At 39.0% G+C, this 27,886-nt stretch overlaps 1 protein-coding gene across 6 annotated transcripts in view; it reads left to right on the top strand.

The window, feature by feature from the left end:
- Nucleotides 1–27,886, top strand: part of EBF1 (EBF transcription factor 1) — a 285,549-nt gene that overhangs the window by 238,163 nt on the left and 19,500 nt on the right. For all 6 annotated transcript variants that reach the window (XM_075509695.1, XM_075509694.1, XM_075509693.1 and 3 more), the window contains exon 11: nt 13,090–13,178. In XM_075509695.1, coding sequence (XP_075365810.1) covers nt 13,090–13,178 — 89 coding nt within the window. The remainder of the gene's footprint in view (nt 1–13,089; nt 13,179–27,886) is intronic.

Genomic DNA, 27,886 nt, shown 5'->3' with positions numbered 1-27,886 from the left:
CCTGGAAAGCTACAAATCAGTTACTGATAAGTGTGCCACTTCCAGCAAGATTAATGTTAAATTCTTCCTTTTAGACTGGCAATTTGCAAATTGCTAAATTAGATTTTAACATTCGAATACTCTTTTTGCATGTCACACTTGCAGCATCTTTGTTTTTATCACCTGATGATACTGTTTGTGTCGGTATTGAACTTTGAGGCATATTAATACGATACACATATATTTTGGTGGCAATTTTTTATAATGACAACAGTTCTCATGAAATCTACTAGAAACAAATTTGTACAGAATAATGTAATCCATTACAGTGGGGTCTGGGTTTTGTTTTGAATTGGATGGAAGGAAGGTATTTGTTTTATACAAGAGAAAACGTGCAATACCATGCTACTCTGATGGTATTTTATTGATAACTTTAGAGCTGGGATCTGAATTTTCCTATAGGCTGCCAATGATACCTAGAAAATGAGGAAATAAACAAGCGCAAATGCATGATTATAAAGCTGTGTGATCGTTTCTGGTTATCCATGGTAACTTTCTATCTTCTACTCTGTTTTCTGATCATCTTGCAGTCTTTAATCTGTTTATTCTACCTCTGCCTTCAATTAGGGAAATGACAATATTTCTGGGTTAGGAAAAATTAATCCAATAACACTTAAAATACTTTTAAAAATTCTATTAGAAGGAAAATGGCTAACTTTGGTGAGCCCTATTTCAGTGCAGAAAAATTTCAGCTACCTCAGAACAGTGTTGGTGGACGAGTGTGGATGAGTGCAGGGATGTGGTTACTGCCTCGGGGTGCCACCAGCCAGCAGAGATGTTTTGCTGTGTATCCCAAATTCAGCAGTGACCACCGAAGAACCAAAGGTCGGTTCACTCCCGCTGTAAATGACACGTTGGAAGTGTTTCATAACAGGACAGTGAGTTTCAATCTGGTTCCTCACTTCCTCGCCTTTTACAGTTTCTTTTTGAAGCATCAGCTTTATAGGCAAACGGTTGCACCTGGGATATTTTAATTTCCATCCTCATCTTCACTGGTTTACCAGGTATATTCTAGATGGTAAATTGTGATGGTGGGAGAGAGGCAAGATGCAAAGGGAGCGATATAGGCAATCATTTTTACTTCCTCTTATGCCTGTGAGGCTCCGGATTCCAGATTAGTGATTTCTCTGTAGCCATGTTTGGAAGCTACTTAACTCATATTTGGGGGCAGAACTGCAGTTTTGTTGCTTTCTCTGTAATTGACTTGCAAGGTGATCTAGCGCTGACAATTTAGCAAGGGCCTGTTCAGCCCCAGAGCACTCATTTTGTCATGAGCGTAAGCCCTTGACGGTGCTTGCTCATTGCCTCCAGCACCTCCCCGCCTTTGCTGAACCTCAGATCCCCCCTAAGCGCAGTGGTGGGAGGAGACCTGCCAGCAGAGCTGCTGTGCAAATGGGGCACTAATGGTTTGTGAATCTGAAGATGGTTAACTGATCTGTGCATTCAATTAAGATGAGTTTCTCAGTTAACAGGCACCCTGGGAAGAAATGAGTTACTTTCATTTCTGGGATTATGAGCACTTAATGAAGAAGGCATATCAGAATTCTGCTTGTGTTGCATGAGATAACCCTAAAATGCAGCACGGATTTTCAACTTACTCATCTAGCAAAAAAACTTGCCAGGTGAGAGGGAGAAATCGATGCTTATGTGAGTTCTCTTGCAGGCAGGCTCATGGGGCTGAATGTAAAGTGGCATTGCATAAAAAGTTGGATTTTACTTTACACTTTTCTTGAGGTCTATCACTTTGCTTGTGACTTGCATATTTAAAATTATAATTCAAAATGTAATTTAGATAATATTTGTCATATTCTTTCTGTAAGACTTACAATGTGAGCAGAACACCCAAGAAAGACAGATGTATCTGACTAGAGGTGGAGGCTTGACTATCTGATGTATACATGCAAAATATAAACTAAGCTCCAGCCAGTAAAGTTTCCAGCCAGTATCAGTATAGTTTCAGAAAAAATAACAGAATGGTTCTGCTTTATACTGGTTAAGAATCTTGGACAAAGTGAATTTAAGATGAGTTTGTGCTGGGCCTAAATGACTAATAAGCACATTCAGGAGAAGCAGGGAAAACATAAATATTTCACACCAGTTTTGCACTGACATTGCTGACGAATGGGAAGGATGTTTGCAGGGATGATACTTTGTTTCCGGGACTTCCCTTTGTATTGCACCTTCCATAAGGAATAGGTGGTATCACTGTGTCTCATTAACTGTTATAGTTAAGCTGAGCCAGCAGCTGACCGTGTCTTAGTGACCGGCAGCCTGGAGAAGCACGGCCGCTTTCTCCAGAAGTACAGACTCGATCAGGAGCTGGGGTTTCTTACCCCCATCTTATGTTTGCAGGGATTGAGAGACTGTATATAATTGTAAGTAAAAGTGATGAAAGATTATATATCAGGGAGAAGAGAAAAGGCAGGAAGGACTTCTTTCACCTGCGGACATCACCCATTTGCGATATTTTTGCCACGTAAGAGTGATTACACAAGTGAGCTAGCAGGGCATGACACGTTCAGAATAACACCGTGGGGCTGAACCCGCTGCTGCCAGAGCAAATAATAGCCTGTGTTGAAGGAATCCCTCTACTAAACATGCCGTTCTCACTTGCGATCCAAGTTATTCACCAGGAGGCTGGGCTGGCTTTTTGGCAGTGGTACAGAAATACCTGTAAATGAGGGGGGAGGTCTGGGTGCTGTTTGGGGTCCATGAAAAACATGGTCCCTCTCCTGAGAAAGGCTGCTGGAAGAGGGGAGCAGACTGGGAAGCACTGGCAAAGATGAGTCTCTTCCAAAGTCTGAAGGGGTGAGGTGGATGGGAAGCCCACTTTTTTGAGTTTGGTTTCGAAAGATTGCTGCCAGGCAAAAAGCCAAGGTGGATTGGGTAGGTTTAGGTGCTGCACTGAGTACAAGACGTGCAAGCAGATGAGGACCTCAGGCGTACTCCGTTTACGTGCACGCATACACACGAAGCGTGGGAAGGAGATGCCAAGAGGGGACTGCAGCTGGAGTGAACCGATCGCCCCTCCTTGGCTGCAGGTTGGCAGCTGAGCCCTTGCAGGGAAAAGGGTGTTAGTCCACTTAGGCTGAGGAGGAAAATTAAGTCAGGTTTCTTGTTTACTTGGTGAGATCTTTTCTTGGGTGTAATCAGTGCAGTAAAGAATAACTCAGAGGTTTTCTTTGCCCCTTCTGGTAGGAATAAGTAAAGATACTTTGCTTCCAGTACTGTATTGGTCAGGACCATTGCAGTCACTTCAGAGGGAGGGGAAAAATAAATTAGACTTATTGTTATGAGCCTACTGTACCTTGGCCATTGGTAGATGGGTCATGCCATATTACTCCTTGCTTGTTTACTGACCTCCTCAGCAACTCACCTTGGTTAATTAATTAGTTTCAGTTAAATTACTTTCACATATGGATAATTTTCTTTTTACCACCACCCAGTACCCCATGTGATTAAATTAAATCAAGCACATAGTCAATCACCTTTCTGCCAAAAAAAGGAAAAAAGAAAAAGAAAAGTCATTGATACGGTTTTCCATCATTTATAAATTACCTGGGAAAGCAACTGAGGAGGCGTTTAGTTTGGTCCTGAGGTATGGCTAGTCGGTGCATGTAAGGCAAAAGCAATACTGCATCTTTAAACAGGCTTAAATAAGGTTTCTTTAACTATTGAGCCTAACTCTGAGATCTCCCCTGCTGTGAGCCATAAGTTGCTTGTAGGCTTGTTCTAGAGAGTAATAAGTATTGTTGTTTAGCAATTGTGCTGTTGAAATTCAGCTCTACTATGTCTGACAGTATTTATCTAAAATACTTTCCCTGGTGCGTGCTCAAGTTCCAGTAAACCGTGTCTTATTGTGCGACCTTTTCATTTTCCAGTGAAAAGGGATCAGCTCGTCAGATAAAAGCTACAAGCTAGAGTACAGGAAAAATGCGTGCTCAGAAAATCCAAACATGATTGAAAACAAGATGTGTTAAATCAATGCAGTTTATCGCCTGCCTATTCCTGGCAATTGCTGTTCTAAGCTCATTCTGAGCACACACTAGATGATAAAAGTATAGTGTCACAGTGCTCACTGGGGTGTGAGGGCAGGGAAACATGTTTATCAGACAGGCTGGTATGATTTTTTTTTTTACCCTTGATAACAGTTATTGTCAAAATTTTTGCAAAAAAACCCCTGAACAATTATAGAAGCAGGCGATATAACTGCTACTAAAATCAGAGACTACTGAGAGCTCTCAAATTATACATTTCTATTTAAATGTTACAAACTAGCAAACAACAAACCCAACTGTTTTAATTTTAAACAATTTGCTGCATCATCGAGGATATAGCCAAAATGGTCCTTTTGCTTTCGAGTGAGTAGCCTTATCGCAATTTCATGTAGAGAAATCAAAGCTAATGTTTAGAAATAAAGATGTTTGGAAACTATTGTTTTCTCAAGGGATTTAAGCTTAGTTATGGAGAGGGATTAAAGACCTAAATTAAACCTCACAGGAGGTCAGTCCCTTCCAAGAACATCACACCTATAATGTTCATTACAGCTAGGCACAATTCATCTCATTTTTATGATTCAGCTCTACTTGTATTTCTCCGTGAATCTCATTTGCAGAGGTTTTGGATGTGATAGCTGGTGTTTTTCCAGTTTTCTCTCTTGAAGATTCTTTTTGCTCTGACCATAGTGCACTTGCACATCAGAAGTCTACAATTTTGAGAAACAGCCAAATTTAGGCTAAGATGCTTTCTGATAGGAATGGCTTTGGCCTTCAGACAGGACACTGAGTTTTTCATTTATGCATCCCCTGGTAATAATTTTTTTTTTTTTAATAATCTGAAAAGAAGATGAGAAATAGCAGGGTTAAAAGCGTGCACGTGAGAGGGATTATTCAAAAGAAAATATTTCTGCATACCAACATGTTACAACAATGGTTTTCAATGCTGTCTACCCCAAAGGAGTTTGTGAAGGGTGACAAAAAGAAACAACTTCCTGCATGTTATACAAAATTATCTCCACGAAAATTTTAAAGGTGTCTGCACCTACATTGTAGAATTTGAGGAGCGATGCAAAGGAAAAATGTTGACTATATGCATAGTAAAAAATGAAAGAAAAGGTTACATGAGATGACATCTTAGCATTTCCTACACTCTGTATGGTACATCTCTGCATCTGTTTCTGAGCCAACAGTTTAAAAATAAATGCATTGTCTTTATTTTTGAAATGCTTTTAAGTAGACCTAAATATAGATCTTATAGCTAACCTTAGGCGTCCATTATTTTGAATCTTGGCTTGTATGCATTTTTGTGCTTGTGTGTATGTGTACACATGTATTTATTTATTTAAATGAAGGGGTAATCCATTGAGAGCTAGCCTTTTTCAGTAAATTTTTTGCTGCATGCTCATGTGCATTACCAGAATGTGTCTGACAAATAGGAAAATATTCACATGTAAATGCTGTTCTTTCCTTTTTATAATGACTGCCAAAGATGCATCAATTAACCTAGATGACTAGACGAAGTAACCAACATGCATTAATTTCCTTCTGGCCCTCTGTAGACGTATCCCCAGTGAATTCTACCAGCCTGTTCTGAAATTGGTGTTTCAATTCCAGTGCCTGAAACTGGACTCTGTTTCAGACTCCCTTAAGGCCAAATCTTCCCCATTAGACAAGAGGTCAGCGCAGTCAGAGGAAGGAGAAACTGCGAAGCTCACAAATTGTTTGCCTTTTTTTTTCAAGCCAGATTGCAGGTTGCTAAGAGTGAACATTCAGAGTTAATGTATTTTGAGAAACCAACACATGATTCTTGCTGGACAGATCTAGTAATTTCATTCCTTAACTTTCATTAAAAAATTTGGGCTCAAGACATGCATTCCTTGCATCTTCAGCACCCCCACTGGCTGCAGAAACTGGACTAGGTGGGAAGGGAATATCTCCTCTGGTTCTTAGTTGCTGGAGAAAAATTGTTATCAGGAAGAAAATATCACGCTGTCTATCATGTTTGTAATAACACTGATGAGCACAGTGGAGCTGCCTCAAACACTGGCCTATTGCATCTTTAGTTCAAGTAAAGAGCAGTCACTAGGGAAACTCAAGACATCTAGGTGTTAGATTTATCATTTGACTCAGCTCTGCATTTTTATTGCTTGGCACATGCACGTGGTGTCTGTCTGGGCATTACACGGCAATAAAATATAGGAATTACATTTTGGATATCTCTATCTCTTTCTATTTCTAATTAAAAAAATGACATAATGTCATAGTTTGATTTTTAAAATGGAAATTCAATGCACAAGTGTATGTTTAAGTGAGGGAGTACTGAGACCAGAAAAGCAAAGAAATTCTGAGTTAGCACTGGAAGGGCCTTTCTAGCTCAAACCTTTCTGTGCAGGCTCTCGCTGTCCCACCCGCTTCCGTTTTCCATTGCTTGTGGGAATAAACACTCCAGGGAAAGTCAGTGGAAAGGAAACTATAAAAAGCAAGCCAAATTCACAACAACAACAACAACAAATAGCTCAAATGCTTGCATGTTTTCATTTAACAGTCTTTAATTAGCAAAGGAATAGTCTTTGCAGGGAGATTTGCAAAACAGACTTTTTTTCATTTGATGATGGGGTTTTGAAGTGATTTTTTTCCTGTCTTTGTAGAGCAGACATAAAGAGGCCACTATGCGTAAGAGTTGTTGGGTAGGGTTTGCTTACAGCATGCCATGTCAAGATGTTACTTTATAATATCCATTGGTAGACTTGCTGCACTGCAGGGCCTTAGCAAGGCATTTTGGCACGTGGAGTTTGATATTAATATGCTCTGTCCCGTCCTATCCCTATCTCCAAGAGTCAAGGTTTTATTTCATTAGAGTCAGGGGCTTCTAGAAGAAATGACCCAGGGCTTGGAGACAGAACCCGCAGGCTGTTAGTGAAAGCAAATACTCTGCATCAGCTCCGTGGTAGCATCTTGCCTCTATGAGAGGCAGGAGCTCCTGCTTTCCGTCTCCTCGTAGAGTCCATCCGTGCTCGGTAAGAGTGGGGAGTCGGAAGCCACAACCTTTCGCGTGCCTACTCTCAGTTGTTGCCGCTTGCACCCCATACTGCTATTTCTCAGCAGTGTGGAAATACAGACAGAAGTACAGATTAAAAAGGAAGAGAGCTGACTATAGAGGTGGGCGTCTGAGTTGCTGGAGGAAGAGGCCAAATGTCCAGGAGCAAAGAAGTCCTTAGCTATAAAATGCCTCTGAAGATGCTAAGATTGCAAGGCTCCCGTTGAAGAGTCTGCCTTTCTAGGTGCCCTTGATTTTATTTAAAATATTCGTTCTCTGTGCCTTCAAATGTTCTGACCTGGTTTAATCTGGGCACAGAGAGACACATTAAACGTGTTCCTGGCCTGGCCTGCATTGCTGTGACAGTGCTGCAGCATTTTTGCATGGATTTCTTCATACTCTTTTGTGGCTATGAGGTGTTGAGATGGGTAACTGTGTGTGTCTTGGCCACAGAGTCAACTTCTATTTATGTTTTGGTGAAGTTTCTCTCTTCAGACAGGAAAAACCTCAAAACAACTGTGTTATAGACCCCAAAGCCCCATCTCTTTGAATTATAATTCAGAACTTGTCACTGGGTGTCTAATTTTGTTGTAGAGCCAAATTTAAAAAAAAAAAAAAAAGGATTTGTGAAGAGGCAAAGGTAGAGTCTAAAGAATCTTCTTCCATTCCACTGTTGTAGCCACAACCTCCGGGACATTATCTGAAGCCATCATAGCTCTGCGCTTCTGCAGGTCATTCTTACCTTCTTCAAACTCTCCCCCACAGTGCCTCTGCTTCCAAGAAAACCAGAGACTCGCTGGTGCACCACAGGAGCAAGCACTGTGGGACATTTAATTCCATGTGCAGCCTTTCCCTGAGTGTTTCACTTAAAACAATCAAGACCAGATTTTGCATCTGGGATAAGGACGGTCAGACCTGTGGACCTGAGGCCAATTTTTTTGTAGCTTTCAGCCTTTTTTCATTTTTGTTATTTGAGCCCTTAGAGTCCCTTCCCTCTCCTTGCAGCCTTTTCCACTGGAAAAGCATATGGGAATTTCATAGGTCTAAGTGCTGCTTTCTCATTGGTTTTGGGTCAAACAGAATGAAAAAGAAACAAGGGCTGAAAAATAAAAGGAATAAATGAAACCATGAATGCATGGGAAACAAATTAACTGGATATGTTTTACGTTCTGAAATATTTCCATAATGCTTCTATGTAGTGTGTGTTTATTTTTCTTTGAATAATAATGTTAAAATGTGTCTAATTCAATTACTCTCTGCATTCGCTGAATGAGTTTTCCTTGGTGAAGAGTTCTCCTACACTACCCCAAGCTACGAATTCCATATGATATTTGAACAGGTCCTTTTAATTGCTGATATTAAGTGTCGATCATTCTGCTGTAAGTTGGCAGTGTGGCCAGAGAAACAAATTCCTCTCTCAGATACATCAGACAGTCATTCAATTAACGACCAAAGCTTTATTGACACAGTAGGAATTCATTATGTGAAATATTAAAAAAAGCCCTCCACTGACTAGTTAAAAAAAAAAAAGAGAAAGAGACTTTTAAAGATGGTGGATTATCTACATGTAGTTATTAAAATTATTTGTGCAGAATTTGAAATTACAGTTATGGTGGAAACATTTTTCTCAGAGTCATAAGCAGCATTTCTGTTGAAAAATAAGTTGGACTTTGAAAAGATGAATATAGTGTACGCATCCTTATTTCCATAGACATTGTGCATTTTCTTGATTAAAAGCCTTAGATTTTATGAGTTATGGCTTTAGACTTGCTGCATAAAGAGCTTCATGGCTTATTCTGTTAGAGTCTAATTTGAAAGAAAGTTCTTCCTCAAGGGTTTAAGAAGTAATTCATAAAATGGTAAGAATAATAAATATTGTGCCTTAACTCATACACTAGGATAGATAGACAGATTTTGTACACCTGGGTGTAATTTTAGTTAATTCACACAAGAGACAGGCTGAAAGTTTATTGTTTGCAAGGAGAAAAATGGCTTAAATCTTGTATTTGCAAAAATGATTATATTAGCTTAAATGAAAATGCTACTCTATTAATGGCTTCAATAAGCTTTGCATTTGGAAAAGTATTTTAATAAAAAGTTACCTGAAGTTTACTGCAACTTAAAATATGTAAGTGAGGGAAAAGTACTTACTTTGATTTATATGTCTTTTGGAGGTGTAATTATTGGCTTTTTACTCACCTATGTAAAACAATGTACTTTTGTAAATGGATTTCTGACCACTTTACTCCTTTTTTTTTTTTCACATAAAAAGTAAGCACTGTCAATCAAAGAATTTTAAGGTTTATTTCCTCTTTAGAAATGATTGATAGCCTTTTAGATTTACAAGTTGACAAGTTAAAGGGTTCTATCGGTATAATTATGTACTAAATTCACAGTCTTTCAATTTAAATGTCCTTTTAAAACCGCAAGATTATCATACCTGTATTTTGAAAAGTGGGCCAGTCAGTTTGGGTTGGTATACAAATTGCTTCCATTAGCCTTGGGACCTATTTGAATTGAATACAGTTTTTTAAAGTTAGTAGTACTTTCAATAGTACTTTTAAAATTTAGGGTAATGGGAATGCATTTTAAGTACAGTATGTGTTAGCTTGTTTTTAATGTATGGTTGTCAAGAACACAAATAGAGTTTGTATTTCTTATTGATTCTTTTTTCCCAATCATGGAAAAAAACCCCGTTCTTTGAATTAGAGCACTGGGAAATGCGTTACTGTGAATGGACTTGAAAGGCAGAGACCAGGCTCGCACGTCCTGAGGACAGAGGCAAACCCTTGCGTGAAGCTGGTATCTGACCTTGTACGTTAGCTGCCGCTACCGGTGGCCTGAGCACCGGCTCTTCTGCAATGCTTGGAGATCAGAATATCACCTTTTCTTTGGAGTTTTGTCAGCGACTGACACAGGAACTGGTGTGGCCTTAACACTGCAGATTGGGCTAAATATTTAAACAGGGCTCGCTCTTTGAGATATGACTAACTACATTTGACTTGGATTATAAATGAACTGAGGAATGGAGGAATGGAGGGCTGGTATCATCCAATCTGTCTGTGGTTAGATGTTCAGGCAGTTAAAGATTTCTTTTTTTCATTTTATCTAAGATTGAAAGGGTTGAACAGTTATAGACTAATGAGTGATATTTGACAACTACAGTTTAGGACCCAATCCTGCAAATTGCAGCCTCTCCCCACCACTAAAGTAAAGCTGAAGCTATTTGAAGCAGAAAGTTTTCAGTATCTCTCAGAGGATGCTTGATGCCTTGTGAGATTGGACCATAAAATTAACATTTTTTTTGGTCATTTAGTTCAGAAAATACTTACAGGAAATACTCTGTGGATTTCAAATGTGTTGAATGTGTGGGAAGATATGAGAAAATGACTGCTGTCTCTGGGGGGATTTCAGAACTGGCCTCCATTTATAATATTGCAGAATTTAGTAACTACTTTCCCAAAGGATGTAAAGGGAAAATGGCCATAAACTAGACTGAATTAGAGAAGAAACACATTTGACAGAACCACACTAAAATCTTCTAACATATTTGCAAAAGAAACATAAATTAGAACTGTAGGGGTTTTTTTTAATCTTCTCAGAGAACAGCTATTTTTGATGATAAATATAAATAGCAGTAAATTAATTTATTGTAAAATTTGAAGCAGGCGTAAACTAAACAGGTCCACGATAAGGAGTCATGTAAGGAAACTCAAGGTAATCAAAACAGAGGTTTACAGACCCAGATACTTTGATATTTTCTGCAAAACTACACAACAGAGTAGAGAGCATGTGGCCAGGGTGCGACAGGAAATGTGGAAAAAAGGCCCAACCATCCAAAAACCAGAAGGGCCACAAGCAGAGGAAAAGCCTTATTCTCACCTCTTCCATACAATGACCTGAATATAAATAAAAGGTCAAATTCAGATATTCCCGATAAAGGGAAATGCATAAAAAAACCCGAGGAGACTGGAGTGATGCCATGATCTCTGGGGCAATAAAAAACTTCTGACAATAGCCCAGAAAGTAAAATCCTGAAAGATTTCTCGTCTGGTGTTGCCATAATACTCTACCAGTAATTTCAGGATATGCTCAGAAGATTCCTTTCTGATATTAGGGAAATGTTGAGATTCTGCTTGGACTGTACGCCTCTCCAGCCAGTCCCCAGCAGCCACATGCTTGTGTTTCACTGCTGTTGGGTAGACCTGGATTCCGCTACACCACCTTCCTTCCGCCTCACTTGGCAGTAGCATTGCTGGGCCTGCTTATGGAGTTGGGATGTACTGAAGGTCCAGGAGGATATAAAAATCTGACCCTTTGGTTGCCCAGCAGGACTATCTGCTGTAGAAATGTGGTTTGAAAATAATAATTTAAATTGAACAGTTTCTATAAAAACGGGACTGTTTTGTGGGATTGTTTATGGAACACCAATTAATGAAAAACAAGCCAGTGATTAGGTATTACTTTCATGATAACAATGTGGTCTAGCTAAAGATCTTTAAAGTTAGGAGTATGAAAAAATGTTCTCTTCACTTAAAAGGGGGAAGTATGGACAAATTGTGCCATGTTGATCAGACTGATGGAGTCGTGTAACTTGCTGTGGGATAAGTATCACTGAGCCACATGAGAGTGCTTACACAAGTGAGACTGGGAGATATAGTTTGATGCTAAATCTCTTTGCAAGAATCAGATCGCATCATTCTAGCCACGTAATAAAGTTCATAATAAAACCATCATAAAGGTGCAAGATATATTCATAATTTCGTAGGCAGACCTTGTGCAAGAAATAAATTTTTTTTGCTCTTAATAAGCTAAGACAAAATAAGAAAAACTTTAAAATGAAAAAAAAAAAAAATCAGATTTCCTTCCCACCAAAAAATAAGGCTGAAAATACAAAAATCCATATTGGAAATTTTTTTTTTCATTTAACTAAAAAAAATTGGAAACAAATTGCTGTGGAAAATTTCATCATCTCTATTGGCGTGGGAGAGTCAAGATGCGCTGTTGTTTAGAGATGCTTGAGAATGCTTGACTGTTGTTCCAGTTCACCAAAGCACTTAGGAAATTTTAAGCACATGTTGAAGTCTCACTAACATCTGAGTTTTAAAGTGATCATATGACTGGAAATATAGCTAGAAGGTCATTCAGTGCAGTCCCCTGTAATTATAGGCAATCATATAAAAAACATAATATGCTCAAATTTGCTTTGCTGAAAGCAAATGGGTTTAAGTATGTGCTTACAGATAAGCATGTGCTTAAAGGCTTGGCACAATCAGAGCTTCGATTAATGCAGGCAGACCAGCATTTTCATGAAGATTAAAGTGTTTCACTTCCACCATTTCTCTCCTCCATTTTATTGGACAAGGACTAGGGAAAGATGAACTAAAAACATAGATTTTTTTTTTTTTTAATTCATTAAGTCTTTTGGATCAGTTTAGTGCTGATTGGAGCCTGAGCCGAGCTGCTGAAGTCAGTGTCGATGAGTGAAAAATAAAGCCTCTGCCAAGACAAATGCCTGTAGTTCACAACAAAATTATATGTGATCATTGCACATGGAGCATATTAAATGTATAATAGAATCTGGAACAAGAGAGACTCCGTAATAGTTACTTCTTCTGTCTTCCAATCACAAAGGACCTTCCTCGTAATATGAAAGCAGGAAAAAAACCAACATGAAACATGGGGTGCAAAGTATTTATCAAATTAATTTCATTGCAGCTTTCAGATATAATAATTGCTTCCTATTTGGAAGATGTATGCAACATCCCCAAATTTTCCAGCAACCTTGTTTTAGGAGCTCAAGTGGGAAGGTTTGCATTGCTGTTTGAACCAAAGCCTCAGAACCAACCTCAAATAACTTTTGAACCAAGACTTCATCGTCAGCGCTGATTTCAGTAAAAGGGAATTTTGCCGTGTCCTTCCTTGGTCTTGCAATGCATTGCCAATTGTTACAGTACAACGGAGCCTGCTTGCTATGCATTTGTCACATCACAATGTTGTTTGTTGTTGTTTCAGCTCTGAACGAACCCACCATTGACTATGGTTTCCAAAGGTTACAGAAGGTTATTCCCCGGCACCCTGGTGACCCCGAACGCTTGCCAAAGGTCAGCACAAAGTTTATTGTTTTATTAAATATGGTAAAGCTGGTTACTGCATGTTTTTGTCTGAAAGCACAAGACTCTGTAGATGGTAACGGTCCTGGTTTGGTAGCCAACCCAGATAAGCTGAAACAGAGGCATGACCAATAAAGCCCAATCAGCAACTTTCATTGTAGGCTTATGAGACTTCTGTGACTTTCTGAGTCACAGCTAACTCAAACAGCTCTTGCCTTTCTTAAAAGCAAATCTCACTCTGTGTTCTGAACTACTTAACAAAGAACACGTTTTTGGTTGGTATTTTGGAACCTGAGCAGCTTATTCATAGAAGAATGATGCTTCTTGGTTTTGGTATCACAGTAGTACTTGCCATTATGATTTTGAGAACTTCACCATTGATAAAATCAAGTTATTTGGATCTTCAGGGTCCACTGCTGCTGCACCATGTATTGGTTTAGATAATAATTACTATATACTGCTTTATTTCAGGATTGCTGAAATAATTAGAGCAATGCATAGTGAAGTGATTTGATGTTTGTTTCCATCAAAATTAGTGGGAGTTTTTTTGTTGATTTCTGTCAAGTGAAAGCTGAGGAAGAAACAGAATAGTTCACATACACTTCTAGTACTTCTGTCTTGTACTGTGAAAATGCTGTCTGGGTCTGCACTCACATCTGTTCTTGCTACCTTGCCAGACTGTACTTTCTCTGGCGACAATTTGAGGTGAGTTTTGTGATATACTGGAGAAAGGTGGGGTATTTGAAAAAAATGTTGCTCTTTGTCACAGGAACACTGAGCAATAGCGTGCATGAGCTGGAGTTACTGTATGTGACCAACTGCCACCATGTGTTTTATTTGCTCTAGCATCATGGCTGTTAGTGAGTGAGTTGGGGAGTCAAATAGGCCAAGTGTGTGTATTTGAAGAACACCGCCTTTGACTTATGGAAAGGAAGATGTGAATTTGCAGACCTGAGACATAGACCAAATTGGGCTTTGATGCCTTAGGCCAGATCCCTCAAATAATGCACGTCCAGTATAGCCTTTGTGACTTTTCTTCCGTACCTTCCTGAGCTGTCAGTAGGCTTTCGTCAGGGATTGTTGTGGGCTTTGATCGGTTAAATTTCTGAAGTGTTTCAAAAGTGAGAAGATTTCATGAACACCGTAACTTATTTTGTTTTATTTCTTGACAGAAATAAAACTCAGTATGTGATTTTTTTATAGGCTTGTTAAGTCTTTTATCTTTGCCTAGGAAGGCTGTAGACTGTGGTTTCAGGGTCGATGATGTGTTGTCCTTCCCTCTTACCACCAGAGAAACATGCTGTCCTGGAGAGTTACATTTTACATTGGCTCTCTTCACCCTCTACAAGCTGTCCCTTTCTCTGACTTTTGGACAGATTTGCAGCAGGACACAGCTTTCATAGGTTGTCAAATTTCCCTCCAGAGGTGCAACCCTTTCCAAAGAAAGAGAGCATCCTTCTGTAGGGGCTCTTTCATCTCTATCGTGCCTCTGCTGCCAAATGTGCACGTGGAGAAAAATTGTTTCTCAGAAAATAAGAGACCAGCCTTCACTGTGCACCAGGCATTTGCAAGGCCCAGAAGAAATGCTGCAAAACTTCCCTGAACCCAGTGTTCCAGCTGACTAGTAGATGGTCATGGCTTTCCTCTAAATCAGGAAATTCAAGTGAAATAAGACTGAACAATTCCAACTTTGGTTATGCAGCTGTGGGTTGTAGTGCATCACCAACGTCCACAGGTATTGGGCTCACTTTCTGACACCCATGGCACTGAGGGGGTCCCCAGCAATGCTCTTTTGTGCTGGTATGGGAATGCAGCCATCAAGCTGAGCACCCTCCTCTTTCCCGTTTAGACTGAGACTGTTACCACACTGATAGCCACATGTTCCTGCTATCTAGTGTCATAGGACATAAAAACAGGCAGAAGAAAGCTCCGTATCCTGACTCTGACATTTAGCAGGTATTTATGGATAGGGTGTGAGAATGGGGATTAGTACTGAGTCATCCGTCCCCTCATATACCCTCTTAGCTTAATGTGTTGGTTCTGAGTATCTTTTCAAGCTATTTTTTCAAATCTTTAAATCAAGGGGAATTGTGGTTATGTATGCAGAGGTATGATGTGATGGCCTAAAAAAAAAAAAGCTACTGCTTAAGGACTGAACAAACTCAGTGAAGAAACTAGTATCACTATGCAAGATTAGAGGGAAACAGGACAAAGAGGACCTTTTTTTCTGTCTTTGGGTAATTCCTTCTGTGCAAGCTTGAAGGTTGGACCTCAAGTTCAAGACTCATTAATATGCCACGCACAGAGGCTGAATGCAGCAGGGGTTGGCACATGTCGACTTCTGTATTTGAGGCACTGATGGTTCAATTCCCAGCATTGCTTGCTGGCTCCAGGATCATAATCAAGGACGCAGTGAGTCTCTGTGCTGGGTAAGCACTGCACAGCGCTCTTCCCCATGTCATTAAACCAGGAAGGGCTTTGGCAGTATTCCACTATAGACAATTCTCAGTGGCTACTTAGAAGAGAGTTGGAAGCCATATGGCTTCCACAGTGGAACCACAGGCAGAGAGGGCAAATGTATGAGAGAGACAGAGAGCGAGACAGCAGAGAGGAGAGTGGTGCTCAAAGCTTTCAATATCCTTTCTTCCATTTTCCCCATTGTCCTGCCAGTGCATCATCACTTTCTGTTCATTAAAAAGCTTGTACTTATGCATTAAATAAATAAAACAAAACACTTTTCTATAATCGCTGCTAGGTTTGTGGCTGTTATTTCATTGAAACATTACTGATGAATTAGAGCTCTTTCAAGAAACAGAAATGGTTATAATTTTTGTGTTCATAAGGGCATGCAGTCCTTCTCATGGACCAACAAGAGCATTCTGCTGTGTGGCTTATCCCTGCAGTCAAGGAGAATTGGTGAGGCCATCAAGTGAGTGTTAGCACGTGCTCTACCCTCCAGAGCTGAGGAGTTAACAGCCATATCTGTGTCAACAGGCATTTCTAAAACCATTGAAGCTATTTGAGAAGTTTGATCTCCACTAGTTTAGAACCAGTATTTTCAGAAGTGCTCATTGTTCATGCTTGGGATGAATTTTTTGAAATGTTCCAGCTATCTGCTGGAAGTAGGCAAAGAAAAAAGCCATATTTTGATTTTTTTTTTCTGTCTCCCAGTGCTTCAGGAGCCATATTGCAGTGGAGAATATCCTCCCATAGTGAGGAGAATGGGACCACCTGGGGATTAGGGTCTTTGGACTGCTAGACTGGCAGTTGATGTAGAGATGTGTTTAAAGTAGTGTAAGTATGGAGTTTAAAGTTTAAAGTATGGAGCCAGCTATGGGCCAGAGTCCTGTTCCCTTCTTGTACAGAGCAGGTCAGGGAAAGTAGCCAGTGTAGGGCTGTCACTAGCAGATGTGCATGTCTGTACATACACACACACACGCACAAACACATGCACCAAGAGGAGAGACCGACAGTACAGAGGTGGTGGGATTAGCACCCAAAGCTCGGACCAGGAGTGTGCTGGGCAATATAGTCTTTCCTTTCTAAGACAGACAGGAGGCAGATCAGCAGGTTTAAACAAGAGATCTCTGGGGAGAAGTGAAAAGAAATACCATGATGCTAACGTAAAGAAATCGTATCATTGTCCTGTAGGAGCGGTCTGTAGAAAGCCTGCCTGTGGAACTGGGGAATAAGCCTGCACCTGTGTGTGCAATTTCCCCGTCTCATGTGTTTGCATATGTGCACACAAATACACACGTGTTGGTTCTTGCATGCATAACTGCAGTGGAAATCACTAAAGAGTTCAGATCACAACAACATGTTGAGTCTATTGAGGTTCATTCATGTAACTACCCTACAATCCTTAAAATAAATCCCTGGCAGATACTTTGCGAATCTGCAATTTTGTTAAAACTCCACAGCTATAGCTGTAAAACAGCTTCAACTGTGAGCGAGATTTGAAACACATCCATCCTAAATGATTTAATAACAACAATTCCTCTTTATATGCAATTTCCTAGAATTTATTTGCCATTTTCACCACTCTTACAACTCATCACTTGTATTTAAATTAAGCGCAAGATTGTTCACTCTGTGCTTGAGAAGCAAGTCATTGCACGGACCCCCTCCGCGATCTGACATCCTCTCCCTCCCAGCCTGTTGCTTAAGTGCTCTCTCTAGGAGACCCCTTATCCTTCCTGAAAGGGACCTTCTGGTTTCTCTTCATGTAGATGAAAGTGGAGCCTCTCTCTCTCTAGCACACAGGGGCCTCCCTGCTGAGCGGAGAGCACACGTAACCAGGCTCCACCTTCCCTTCAGCTCCTTTTCTCTGGTCAGTCATTAGACACCCCCCCAAGACGTACCCCACCTCCTCGTTTAGGACACTAATAGAAGACAGGTGGTTATTAGGAACCAGTGGCTGGCAAAAGCAGTTGTCTTTTCCCATATGAAATCCCACAGATCTGCCCTTTATCCATCGTGACATGGGTATTGTTTATATTGCAAATAAAGGTTGTCGCTAAATGTGGGTGGGTTGGCCCAGGCTTGCTAGCGGAGGTTAAAATAACAATGAAGACAGGGCTTGTCTCAGGTTTGCTGCTTCAGACAGACCCAATGGAAATTCCAGAATGGATCTCCGTCTGCTAACTCAAGATACTGTATTTTAGCCTAAGTTAGTCATTTTCAGCTAAGAAAGCACATGTTTTGGGTTTTTTTCCCACCCAGTGTAACAAGAGGGCTGTTAGGAAACTTTTATACTAAGTATGGGCAGGAAAGGGAATCGTGAAGAGGAGCTGTTGGAGTTCATCTCTAAAGGAAGGAGGGCATGAGATGTGCTTGGCGGTTTCTACACTGTACTGTAAAATTTATAGGAATGTGAGACCAGAATTAAGGTTGGTATTGAACCCTTAACAGTTGGGGTTTATTTCATTTCCTAACAATTTGAGCATTTAGTTCATTGAGGGGCTTGTTTGGTTTTGTGGGGTTTGGTTTTCAATTTATCCTCTTGAAAATATCCAGGGAGAGAGTTTCAAAGCTATTGAGAAGACAACCAATATGCCTGAGGCTACTATGAAAGTATCACCCTGATGGGGTGGTGCATGTCAGAGGAATATGCAAAGAATATGCAAAGAGTCTGAGATGAGAGAGAGCTAAGGGACAGAGCCACACTGCTCGCTGAAGGGCAGAGCCACATACAAATGGCTGGCAAGGAGCCCTTTCCCTTCTGAAGGTCAACGGCGTGCATACACATTTCAGTGAGTTTTCTTTATAAGTGGGTCAGCATTTACTCAGCAAATGATTAGAGCAGATGGTATAATTTAGAATCTATGACAAAACTTTTAATAGATCAGGGCTAACACGATGACAAGGAGCTCTGCGCCATTCTCCATTCCTGATTTCTGCTTTGCCTTGGGGTAAAAACCATGCCTGGGATTGGATTTTCTAGTCTGCGCATTCCATCTGAGCAACTCGAACCACTTGTTGGAACATCCTGTAAGAGGGATCCCCGCATTTCTCTATTCCTGCATCCTTATTGTTATTGTTTTTAAATACAACAATTAACTGAGGGTGGCAGGAAGATACCAAACAGGTAAACATGGTCCCTTCGAGGAGCAGAGCTTTTGAAGGAAAAAGCCCCAGTTTGAAGAAAGTAACAAAGGCTGCATTTGTGTATTTTGCTCCATGGAGCTGAAAATATCTAGTAAATTGATCCCGTGGGAGTAATAAATACACATTACTTTATCTTGTACTTCATGTCCTATACCCCTGAGCCTTGATAGAACAACACCACTTAATAGACTTAAAAAAAGAGTAATTACAGTCATTGGTTGTGTGATATTTCAGCCCTTCCAGCCCTGCCTGACCTTCTAATTTAGCTCACCGTGTCTAACTAATGCATTTATATTCATCTTTTATGAAGCATGTGTAGTACAAAATTGACTTTGCAGCCTTTAGCAAGCTGTCTTACCAGGTTTAGGACCTGGTTAGTACAGCGTACTGTATAGCATATGTACATTTACAGCAGGATCTTGCATGCATATGGTTCTGATCAACTATTACTTTTTATCCTTTTGGAAATAAAATAAAAAATATTTATTCCATTTCATCCTCCCCTCCCCTTTTTAAAGCTTTTATTCATTGCGGCATTATTTACAGCTAAACATGCAGGCAGAAAGATGCAAGCATTTTTAAAATGATTACCACTAATGTTTCTACTTGTCAGAAGTGCTTAAATTTTCCTGCACTTTGTCTAAAAACTTAGCACTTTTACCTTTTAAGAATTACAAATTTATAAGATCTTACCAAGCTGATTTACAAACACAGCTGACAGTTTATGATGAATGATGTTGCAAAATGTACAATATGTTTCTCTGTCATTTCTATGCATGTATATATTAAGAAGATTAAGAAGAGAGAGAACCCCCCTCTGAAAGAAACCCTTGAGTTAGACAGCACACGCACAAATCTCTCTCCTGCGTTTCCTCATAACTTCCTGCTCACTTCACTCATCCAGTAGAGCACAATTGTTCTCTGTGCATTTTCTCCCACCATATGGTATCCTCATTACCATACACTAAGGGTCCATATGGGGAACTTGTGAAGTGAACTGTATTCACTTTAACTGCCAGATGAGCAGCCTTTTGCTTTGCAAGCTTAGCTTAAGTCATCTGCTGTCTTTATGTTGTTATGGCAACACAGCACCAATAAAAAATTCTAATCTACTGTAAGTGTCTGGGATCACAGTATTTTAAATGCTTGCCGTAACTGTCCTCTAAGTGAAGATGCTTGTTCTTTTAGTATGACAAAGGGTTATTGTCAACTCCAGCAGGTGGCAGTAAAGAAATTGTTTCTTTTTTTTTTAACCTTTTAAAAAAAAATAAAAATTCCTTTTTCCCCATCTCCCCCCGCCTCAAAAAGTCATAGAATTACACAACCAACATTGCCAGTCCTGTACATTTCCTAGGATTTCTGATGCTGAGGTCGGATCTGCAGGTGATACTTTTAAGTTGCAACTCAAATACTAAAGGTAGTAAAGTATGAAACTGTGGTGGCAGCTCATGCACTTCATTGACAGAGATCCAGGCTCAAGTACCACTTCACCGGGATTCTGAAGCCTCCATAGCCACACAGCTAGTTCAGTTTTGGAGCTGATTTTTAGCTACACTTCCAAACTCCTGAATCAAACACAAAGCTAATTAAGAATATCTTATAGTAATGGAAGTAGGCAGCAGCATCCTTAAATATAAATCATTTTCACCTCCGCAGGCCGCATGATATGTTGCATCTCTGTCTCTCTGTCTGTATTGAAAGTGAATGTTTGTAGTCTCAGTTCATCAGTTCACATTAGCCTCATGCTGAATATTTAAACACAGAACAATTTGAACACACCATGAAGAGAGACAGTGACTGCACTTTCACTTGGAACAGCAAGAGCTCATCTAATAATAATTTAGTAAATCAGCCATTTAGTGGCTCAGTTGTACGCTGTATTGTGCCAAATAATATTCAGTTCAACTGTATGCTGGTGAAATTGAAATTCAGACTCCAGTCACGTGGCACTTTTTTGCTCAATGGAGAGATGAAATGGAAAATCACCCTCCCAATAGACTGTTTGAATGTAGTGATTTATCAAAAATATAGCGGAGTGACAATATAAACAGAATTTGGTTGTACGTGGTACAATCTATTCTAATTAGGCTCTTATTATTGTGGTTTCTTCTGCACAGATTATTGGATAATTCAGGATTTGCATTTATATCTTCAGTTTATTTTATATATGGGCAGAGAGCAGATATGCGTAGTTACTGCGTAGTTACGGTCCTTTAAGGCCCAGTCCTGTGGGAAGTGTGGTGAGACCTTTATTGCCGTATTTCGAGCCCTGGCTCACAGGGAACACCATGCCCTTAGGAGCAATGGGGAAACGCAGCTGCTGCCTCTCCTCCTCATGAAGCGCCGTGTATGTTACTTCATAGCATGAAAGCAATAACAGATTAATTTCTTTTCCCTGTTTAAGGCTATCAGGGTTTGTAGGGAGTGGTAATATCTTATATTAGACTAACTGATATAACTGGAAAAAACAGACAAGCTTTTGGGCGCCCGAGCCTTGCTTCCTGCGTGCTGACTGTACCTTTTCTCGCCTGTATCAGTGGGTCTAATAAAAGATATTACCTCACCCTGCAAAACTTGCCTTGGTTGTAACCATAGAGCATTGTGACTTCAGCCAAACAGCTATGCTTTAAGGCTGTCCCTGATGAAGATGGGGGAGAGAGAATGTTTTCCTAGAAAGTATGTTGTGAAGTTTAATTTGTTCCCATTAAAGTGGTGCTTTGAGATCTTTGAATGCAGGGCATTGCAGAAGTGTGAAGTAATGTCTATAATCTCACCTACAGTTTCCATTTCTAGCCTAGTTTTAGGTGTTATGCAGTGGTTTACGTGGTGATGTAAAATATGATTGCCGTGTATTTCTCGCAACACAGTCCCACTGAGTAGCAGAAAAAGCATCCTCCTAACCATCATGATGCCATTTAGCAGAGACTGCTGGAAGCAATAGGATGCCTGTTGTCGTAATTCTTCTAAGAAATACAGAGCTTCACAATCTATACTCAACTGCTGACACTTGAAAACTCAAACATTTTGGTAAAATGAATCAAGCAGTAATGTTTCTTTTATGAGATCTCCTCACGGGAAGGGAAGGTTTGGCACCATTTGGAGATCAGGCTCAGTGATCCATCATAGCAAAGTCAGCTGTCCTGGCGCGTCTCATAGGTCACTCGATCGAACCAGTGGCTCTTACAACTATATTATTGCTTATGGAACAGTAATTGAGGCACCATGGTTAAAAATTACCTGGTCTAATAGGCAGTGAACAATTTGCACTCAATACAATTATAAGCCAAATCATTCATTTCATAACACTTGGACTAATTTATTTGTTGACCTTTTAATATCCATAGCTCTTCAGTAGTATTAACTGCAACTCAGACAAAATCTCTTGTTCATTTTACTTTCATTGATTTTTTTGCCATTGAGGCAATAACAGTTGTTTGAGTACAACCTTTTCTTTCTGTTGTAAAAGTCAATCATGTAACTTATGTTGATATAACTCAACTGGACTGAAATGTTCTCTAAGTACAATAGCATACAATCTCAGGCTACTTGTATAAACACGGATATGCATTTTGGATTTATTTTAAAGAATGTTTTGGAATATATTTGTGACTAGAGATGACAAATGATATGCTTGCTGAGAGGAGAATGAAAACAAAGCACAGAAGCATTTTTTAAAGCAGTGCCACATATATGTAACAAATTTTTTGTTCATGTATTACAGGAGATCTAAGCTACAGAAATTTTGGAATTTGACTCTGTTAATTTTGTTATTTAGGATGACCTAAGTGTCTTTACTAATAATGCTGTATTCATAATTTCATCTGGACATAGCATCTTGTCTCTGTAAGTCCTAACATTTTACAGAATAGAGGTGCTTAATTTTTCCAAATGTGAGCTTCTGACAAATAAAATGTGTGTAAATATTTTTTAATAAATAAGAAAGAAATAATAGTAATATTTTGATAATCTGAATTTTCTTTCATTTTTTCAGCTTTAAACTAGCGTGAGAGCTAAGAGTTTTTGATGATCAAAAAAGTTACTGAAATATTGATGTATTTTGAAAACTCAGTGGCAAGTTTTGAAGCACTTCCATAAAATATGTCGGTGTAGTGACAATGGTAATCTTTTCACTCACCACTGAAAAAGGAGCCCTAGATCATGTAAAATGGTGTGCCTCCTTTTACATTGTGGAGGTGTACACAGAAAGATGGTCTTATCTCTGTGAAAAGTTGGATAAATTTAATTTCTTAAATACATGGTTATTCAACATTTATACTTGCTTTGGATAATTTCAGCTGAATTTTTAAGGCTGTAAATTAAAAATAATAGTATCAGGAACAAAATATCTTTTGTTTCTGGTAAGAAAGTTGAAAATTTTTAGAATATATGCTAGGAGGCACTTCATTGAAGTAGTCTCTGAGCCAAAGCCTCTTTGTACAATAAAATACTGTAAGTCCTTTGAACACATAGTTATAAAATATAATTGTTATACATTTGGCATTTTATGCTTCCCTAGAAATTACCACTTGGTATCTACACCTAATCTATGGTCTGTCTTTTCATTTCAATTGGGTCTGAAGTGGTCCTTCGTTGTAATGAGAATGCCCCTTTCAAGAGACTTCTTTTAATTATACCGATGATAAAATGTAAGTGAAAGTAGTCATTTGTAGGGGTTATGACTGAGCAGTGTTTTAACTGTAATACTAAAACCTACCAACGTTATTCCAGTCTCTATTTCAACATTTTTATGTACTCACTCTCCACAGAACATAGTGGAATATCATTGTAGGTCAGAATTTCAATGCATCTTATTTTTCAGTTTTCCTCCTGCTATTAAAAGTAACCTGAACTCTCAGTTTCTAACTACTAACACTTCCTACCTGAAGCAAACAATCCAGAAAAGTGACAGTTTCACAGATCTTAATGATATGCTGGTTTGGGTTTTGTTTTGTTTTGTTTTGTGGGGTTTTTTTCCCCCTTCATTAAAAGAAAATGAGGGTGGGTCTTTAATTGCATATAGGTGAACACTTGTTTTTTACAGAAAATAGCTAGTTTGGCATACTTAGATATTTATATGGGTAAATGCATTAATAAAGACCAACTCTGAAAATTAAACGGGCAAAACACATATGTACAATTTACACTTTAATTGCTATATAACTCTGCTGACTTAGCTCAGCAGACATTCTTGCCTTGCAATACCAAACATAATTATATAATTCTATAGATTTAAATGCAGTCAAGTGAATTATGCCACCCAATACATTCTAGATTTGACCTAATGCGAGACCAATTTAAAGGTTTGGACTTGACCTGTGTTTGGAAAGTCTTTGTGTATGCAAATGATAGAAAATAGATATCAGCCTGTCTATTTGCCAAGTAAAATGTTTTTCACTCTTACAAATACATAATTGGATATCTACATTGTGCCACACACAAAATCACAAGCGACATTTAATCTTTTTTTAATCCCCAGTATTTCAGGGAATTTTTTCTAATGGGCACAATAATATGACCTGCAGAATAAAGCTTCTAAAACAGCCTGTGCAGTATCTTTGAAAGACAGTCTCAGAATTTAGTGTCTCTGTTCATTTTTCCAAATTCTTTTTAAGTTTACTTAAGCCCAGACCCTTCAAATAATTCAAAACATTCTTCTTCTTCCATAAGGGGACTGACAACTTTCCAAAAATATATGGGTATAAAATGGTCAGGAGAAGACTTTGAGTAATAACTCTTTTTTTTTTTTCTTTTTTTTTCTTGCAACTCTAATCTGCAGCTGTTTTCAAGAAACAGGAATGTTAATACTATGAAGAGCAGAGGAAGAACTATCAGAAAATCTTACATATGCAAAACCAACCCCCCCCCCCAACCTAAAAGCTCATTAATCTCAATAATGAACATCTGTTTCAAAGTACTGTAGATGCTGGTACAAATAGTTTGGGGTAAATTTTCAAAAATAAATGCCTGAGGTTCCTATCTGAGATTGCTTTGTACATGTCTCTTTGTATATTTTGCCCAGGGACCGAAGCTAGCTGTGGCACATAAGGAAAATTTAGAGTGCAAAATGTGCTTTTAGGTCATTGTGGCAAACCTTTGAGGTCAGATAGAAGAAAAGAATCTAATGTTATCATTTGTTTGTTCATATGTTGATGGATAAATCTGGAATAATCTTTTTGTTGTCTAGATAGATGGGAATAGTATGAGTCACTGTAAACTGGTGGGGTGGAGGAATTTCTGTCAAGGAAGTTGGTGAAGAATTTTTTGTTAGCCATTGAATTGGATTTATGTGGACTTACCCGTTCATGATCTAGTTTGTATCTCATTTATTTTGCCTTCTAATGATTCACTGGATCTGACAAACTGATCATAGTATGAAAGATGGGATTGCATAACTAAGGAAAAATATGTGCAGAAGAACTGGTCTTTACATGCTGGGATAAATACTGCAGCCTTTTGTACAGCATGAAAAATGTGTTTCCTTTTGTGATCTCGCTATGTTTCAGACTGAAGGGATCTGTCCTTAGATCCTCACAGTGTGAACTTGCAAGATAACCTGTGGGAAATGCTGTAGAAGATGCCAGAGAATTACCATAGCGTCAATTTCTTAATGACAGCATTAGTGAGTCCCTAATATGACTGACATCTCCCAGCTACCAGTTCATGTGTTGTAGGATGTGAATAGATATGAGTACAATGTAGTAGTATCTGCCAGCCCTGCACTGTGTGCATGGAAGGTAGATTGGCCTCATGAGTTAAGATTTGACAACTCTGAAGGGCTCCTGCAGGTAGCTATAAATGCCTTTTTCTGGTAAACTTAGGGGTCTAGGGCAAGACATACTGTAAACATACTTAGGAGAGTCAAAGTTCTACAGCTATCTGAGGGACGTAGATGTGAATCCTGTAACCTGTTGGATAAAGTCCCTAAAAGAGGTGATTTAAGCCCTGGTGGAGTGATTTCAGTTCTGCATATCTGCTTTCACATACCCACTCTTCTCCCTTTGACTTAGAGACTTAACATTAGCAGAGAACTCCAGAGCTTTTAGCAACAAAACCATCCAAATTACTTGCCAGATGCTTCAGCGATGATAATATGGTGGGAGCATCCAGACTCTCAAATGTCAGTTTATTCAAAGAGTTATTCCAATGCAACTATATTAATGGTAGTTTATTCCATGCTACTGTGTATCTAGATGAAGTACACATCTGTGCTAGCTACTAATTCTGTTGCCATTGTTATGTGCCCATCATTTATGGAAATGAAGACCAGCAGTGTGAGTGGTGTGGATTAAAAAGGGAGGCTCATACCTTTTTTTATAGTATCTAAGTACACCATATTAACAGGAGGATAATAGGGGTAAGATGGGAGGCTTGCAAGGACAGACTTACAGGTGATCATCATAATTTTGTTCCTTCTTTTGTCAGCAGTATTCCAATGGAGGCTGTGAATAGGGTGTGTTTTCCCTATCGCTATACATTTATCACCTTTGTGGTTAAGAGGTGTTTTAATCATCGATTCTCAATGTTTATGGCTAGATGCCTGCTCGCATTTGCACTTCAGCGTTTGTTCTTTCTGCTGCCTCATATAGGCTTTCTATATTTTATTTATAAGGTTGGCTCATTGTGGAGCAGGTGGTAAGGTCATGCATGGCTGTTTTTAGTGCTGTAGATTTAGGCTGTGATTTTCAGTTTGGGTGGAGGCTGATGAGACTACAATGACTTGGAAAAGCTAAGGTTCTAGCTCCCACTGTAGACTTATTTTCTGGAAATTGCCATTGAAATTCAGTGACAGGAATTCAGTGTATTTCCATCCTATAGGCAGCGGTAAGCAGAAGCTTTTTTATTACCCCTCAAGTGAGGTATGTTGTCTTTCTCTCTCATTTTGCCTTCCTGTCTTTGTAATATCTATATGGTGTTTACTTCTTCAGTATGATTCAATTATAAAATATGGAAACAATTCAGTTGTTTTTGTTTGCTAGAGAAGTTTTCATCTTTGTGTGAGTACAAATATCTTTTTAGTGAAATGGTCCTGTTATTTTATACTTCCCATTAGGCTGGCATAGTTCCCTCAGTTTTACAGTAAATGGAGGATCTTTACATTTGGAAAGGCTTTTATGAGTCTTTATAAAACTATAATTGCTGAAAATGATACAATAATGCAGTGCTCAGTGTAGATGTGGAGAGATGGGAGGTACTGGACAGGCTGAAACTCTTGTATACCAAGCTATATGGCTGCATTTTAGATCTGTGGCATCCTTCTAAATGGCTCTCTATCAAAATGTTGGTTTTGCCTTTACACTTGAAAGAGGTGTTCACAATTTTATCTGTATCTTTTAAAATATAATATATACAAAAATTTAAAGTTTAAAACTTTAAACTTTAGTTTAAAACTTAAGTTTAAAACTTAGTTCTAACACTTATTAAGTTTAAAACACTTATTAAGTTCTAACACTTATTAAGTTTAAAAGTTAGTTCTAACACTTATCCTTAACTAGCACATTTATACTTTCACCCATTGAAAAACAAAGGAAAGTTTGAGCACAAATTATTGTAACTTTGACTTGAAATTTCAGAATGTGACCTTTCCAAGGTGAAGAAGGGAACTGGAGTCTGATGTTCAGCATTTTGACTCTGCAGAAGAGTTTTTTTTTCTTGCAAGTAGCCATGAGAGTAGGAAGTTAGAAGGCAGAGCCAGGAGGTCAGACATAAGAGTCAAGGAAGTATGAATGACATCATCATCCCTAAGTACCCTCTCAGAAGATGAATGAGCTCTCTCTTGTATTACAATGCTAAAGAGCATTAGAAGGTGATATGATATCTAGACAACACATAAGATAAATGCCTCAGAGTATGCTAGAACAGCTTCCCCCCCACGCTCTCCACAAGTACATAAATCCTTTGGTGGTCTCCATAATACAATATGTGGCTAATGAGTATTATATATTGTGGTCAGCTTCTTCTTGACAAAATTAATTTAGATTTAACAAGTACCTTGAACATTATCTAATTTACTTACTTAAGCCGAATAACTCAGTGTAACTCTAGATACCCTTTAGCTGACTAGACTCACAGCACTTCTGGGACACAGAGTGGAT

The sequence above is a fragment of the Mycteria americana genome, chromosome 8 (genome assembly GCF_035582795.1).
Source record: "Mycteria americana isolate JAX WOST 10 ecotype Jacksonville Zoo and Gardens chromosome 8, USCA_MyAme_1.0, whole genome shotgun sequence".
NCBI lineage: Eukaryota > Metazoa > Chordata > Aves > Ciconiiformes > Ciconiidae > Mycteria > Mycteria americana.
This window is presented reverse-complemented; position numbering and strand designations above follow the sequence as displayed.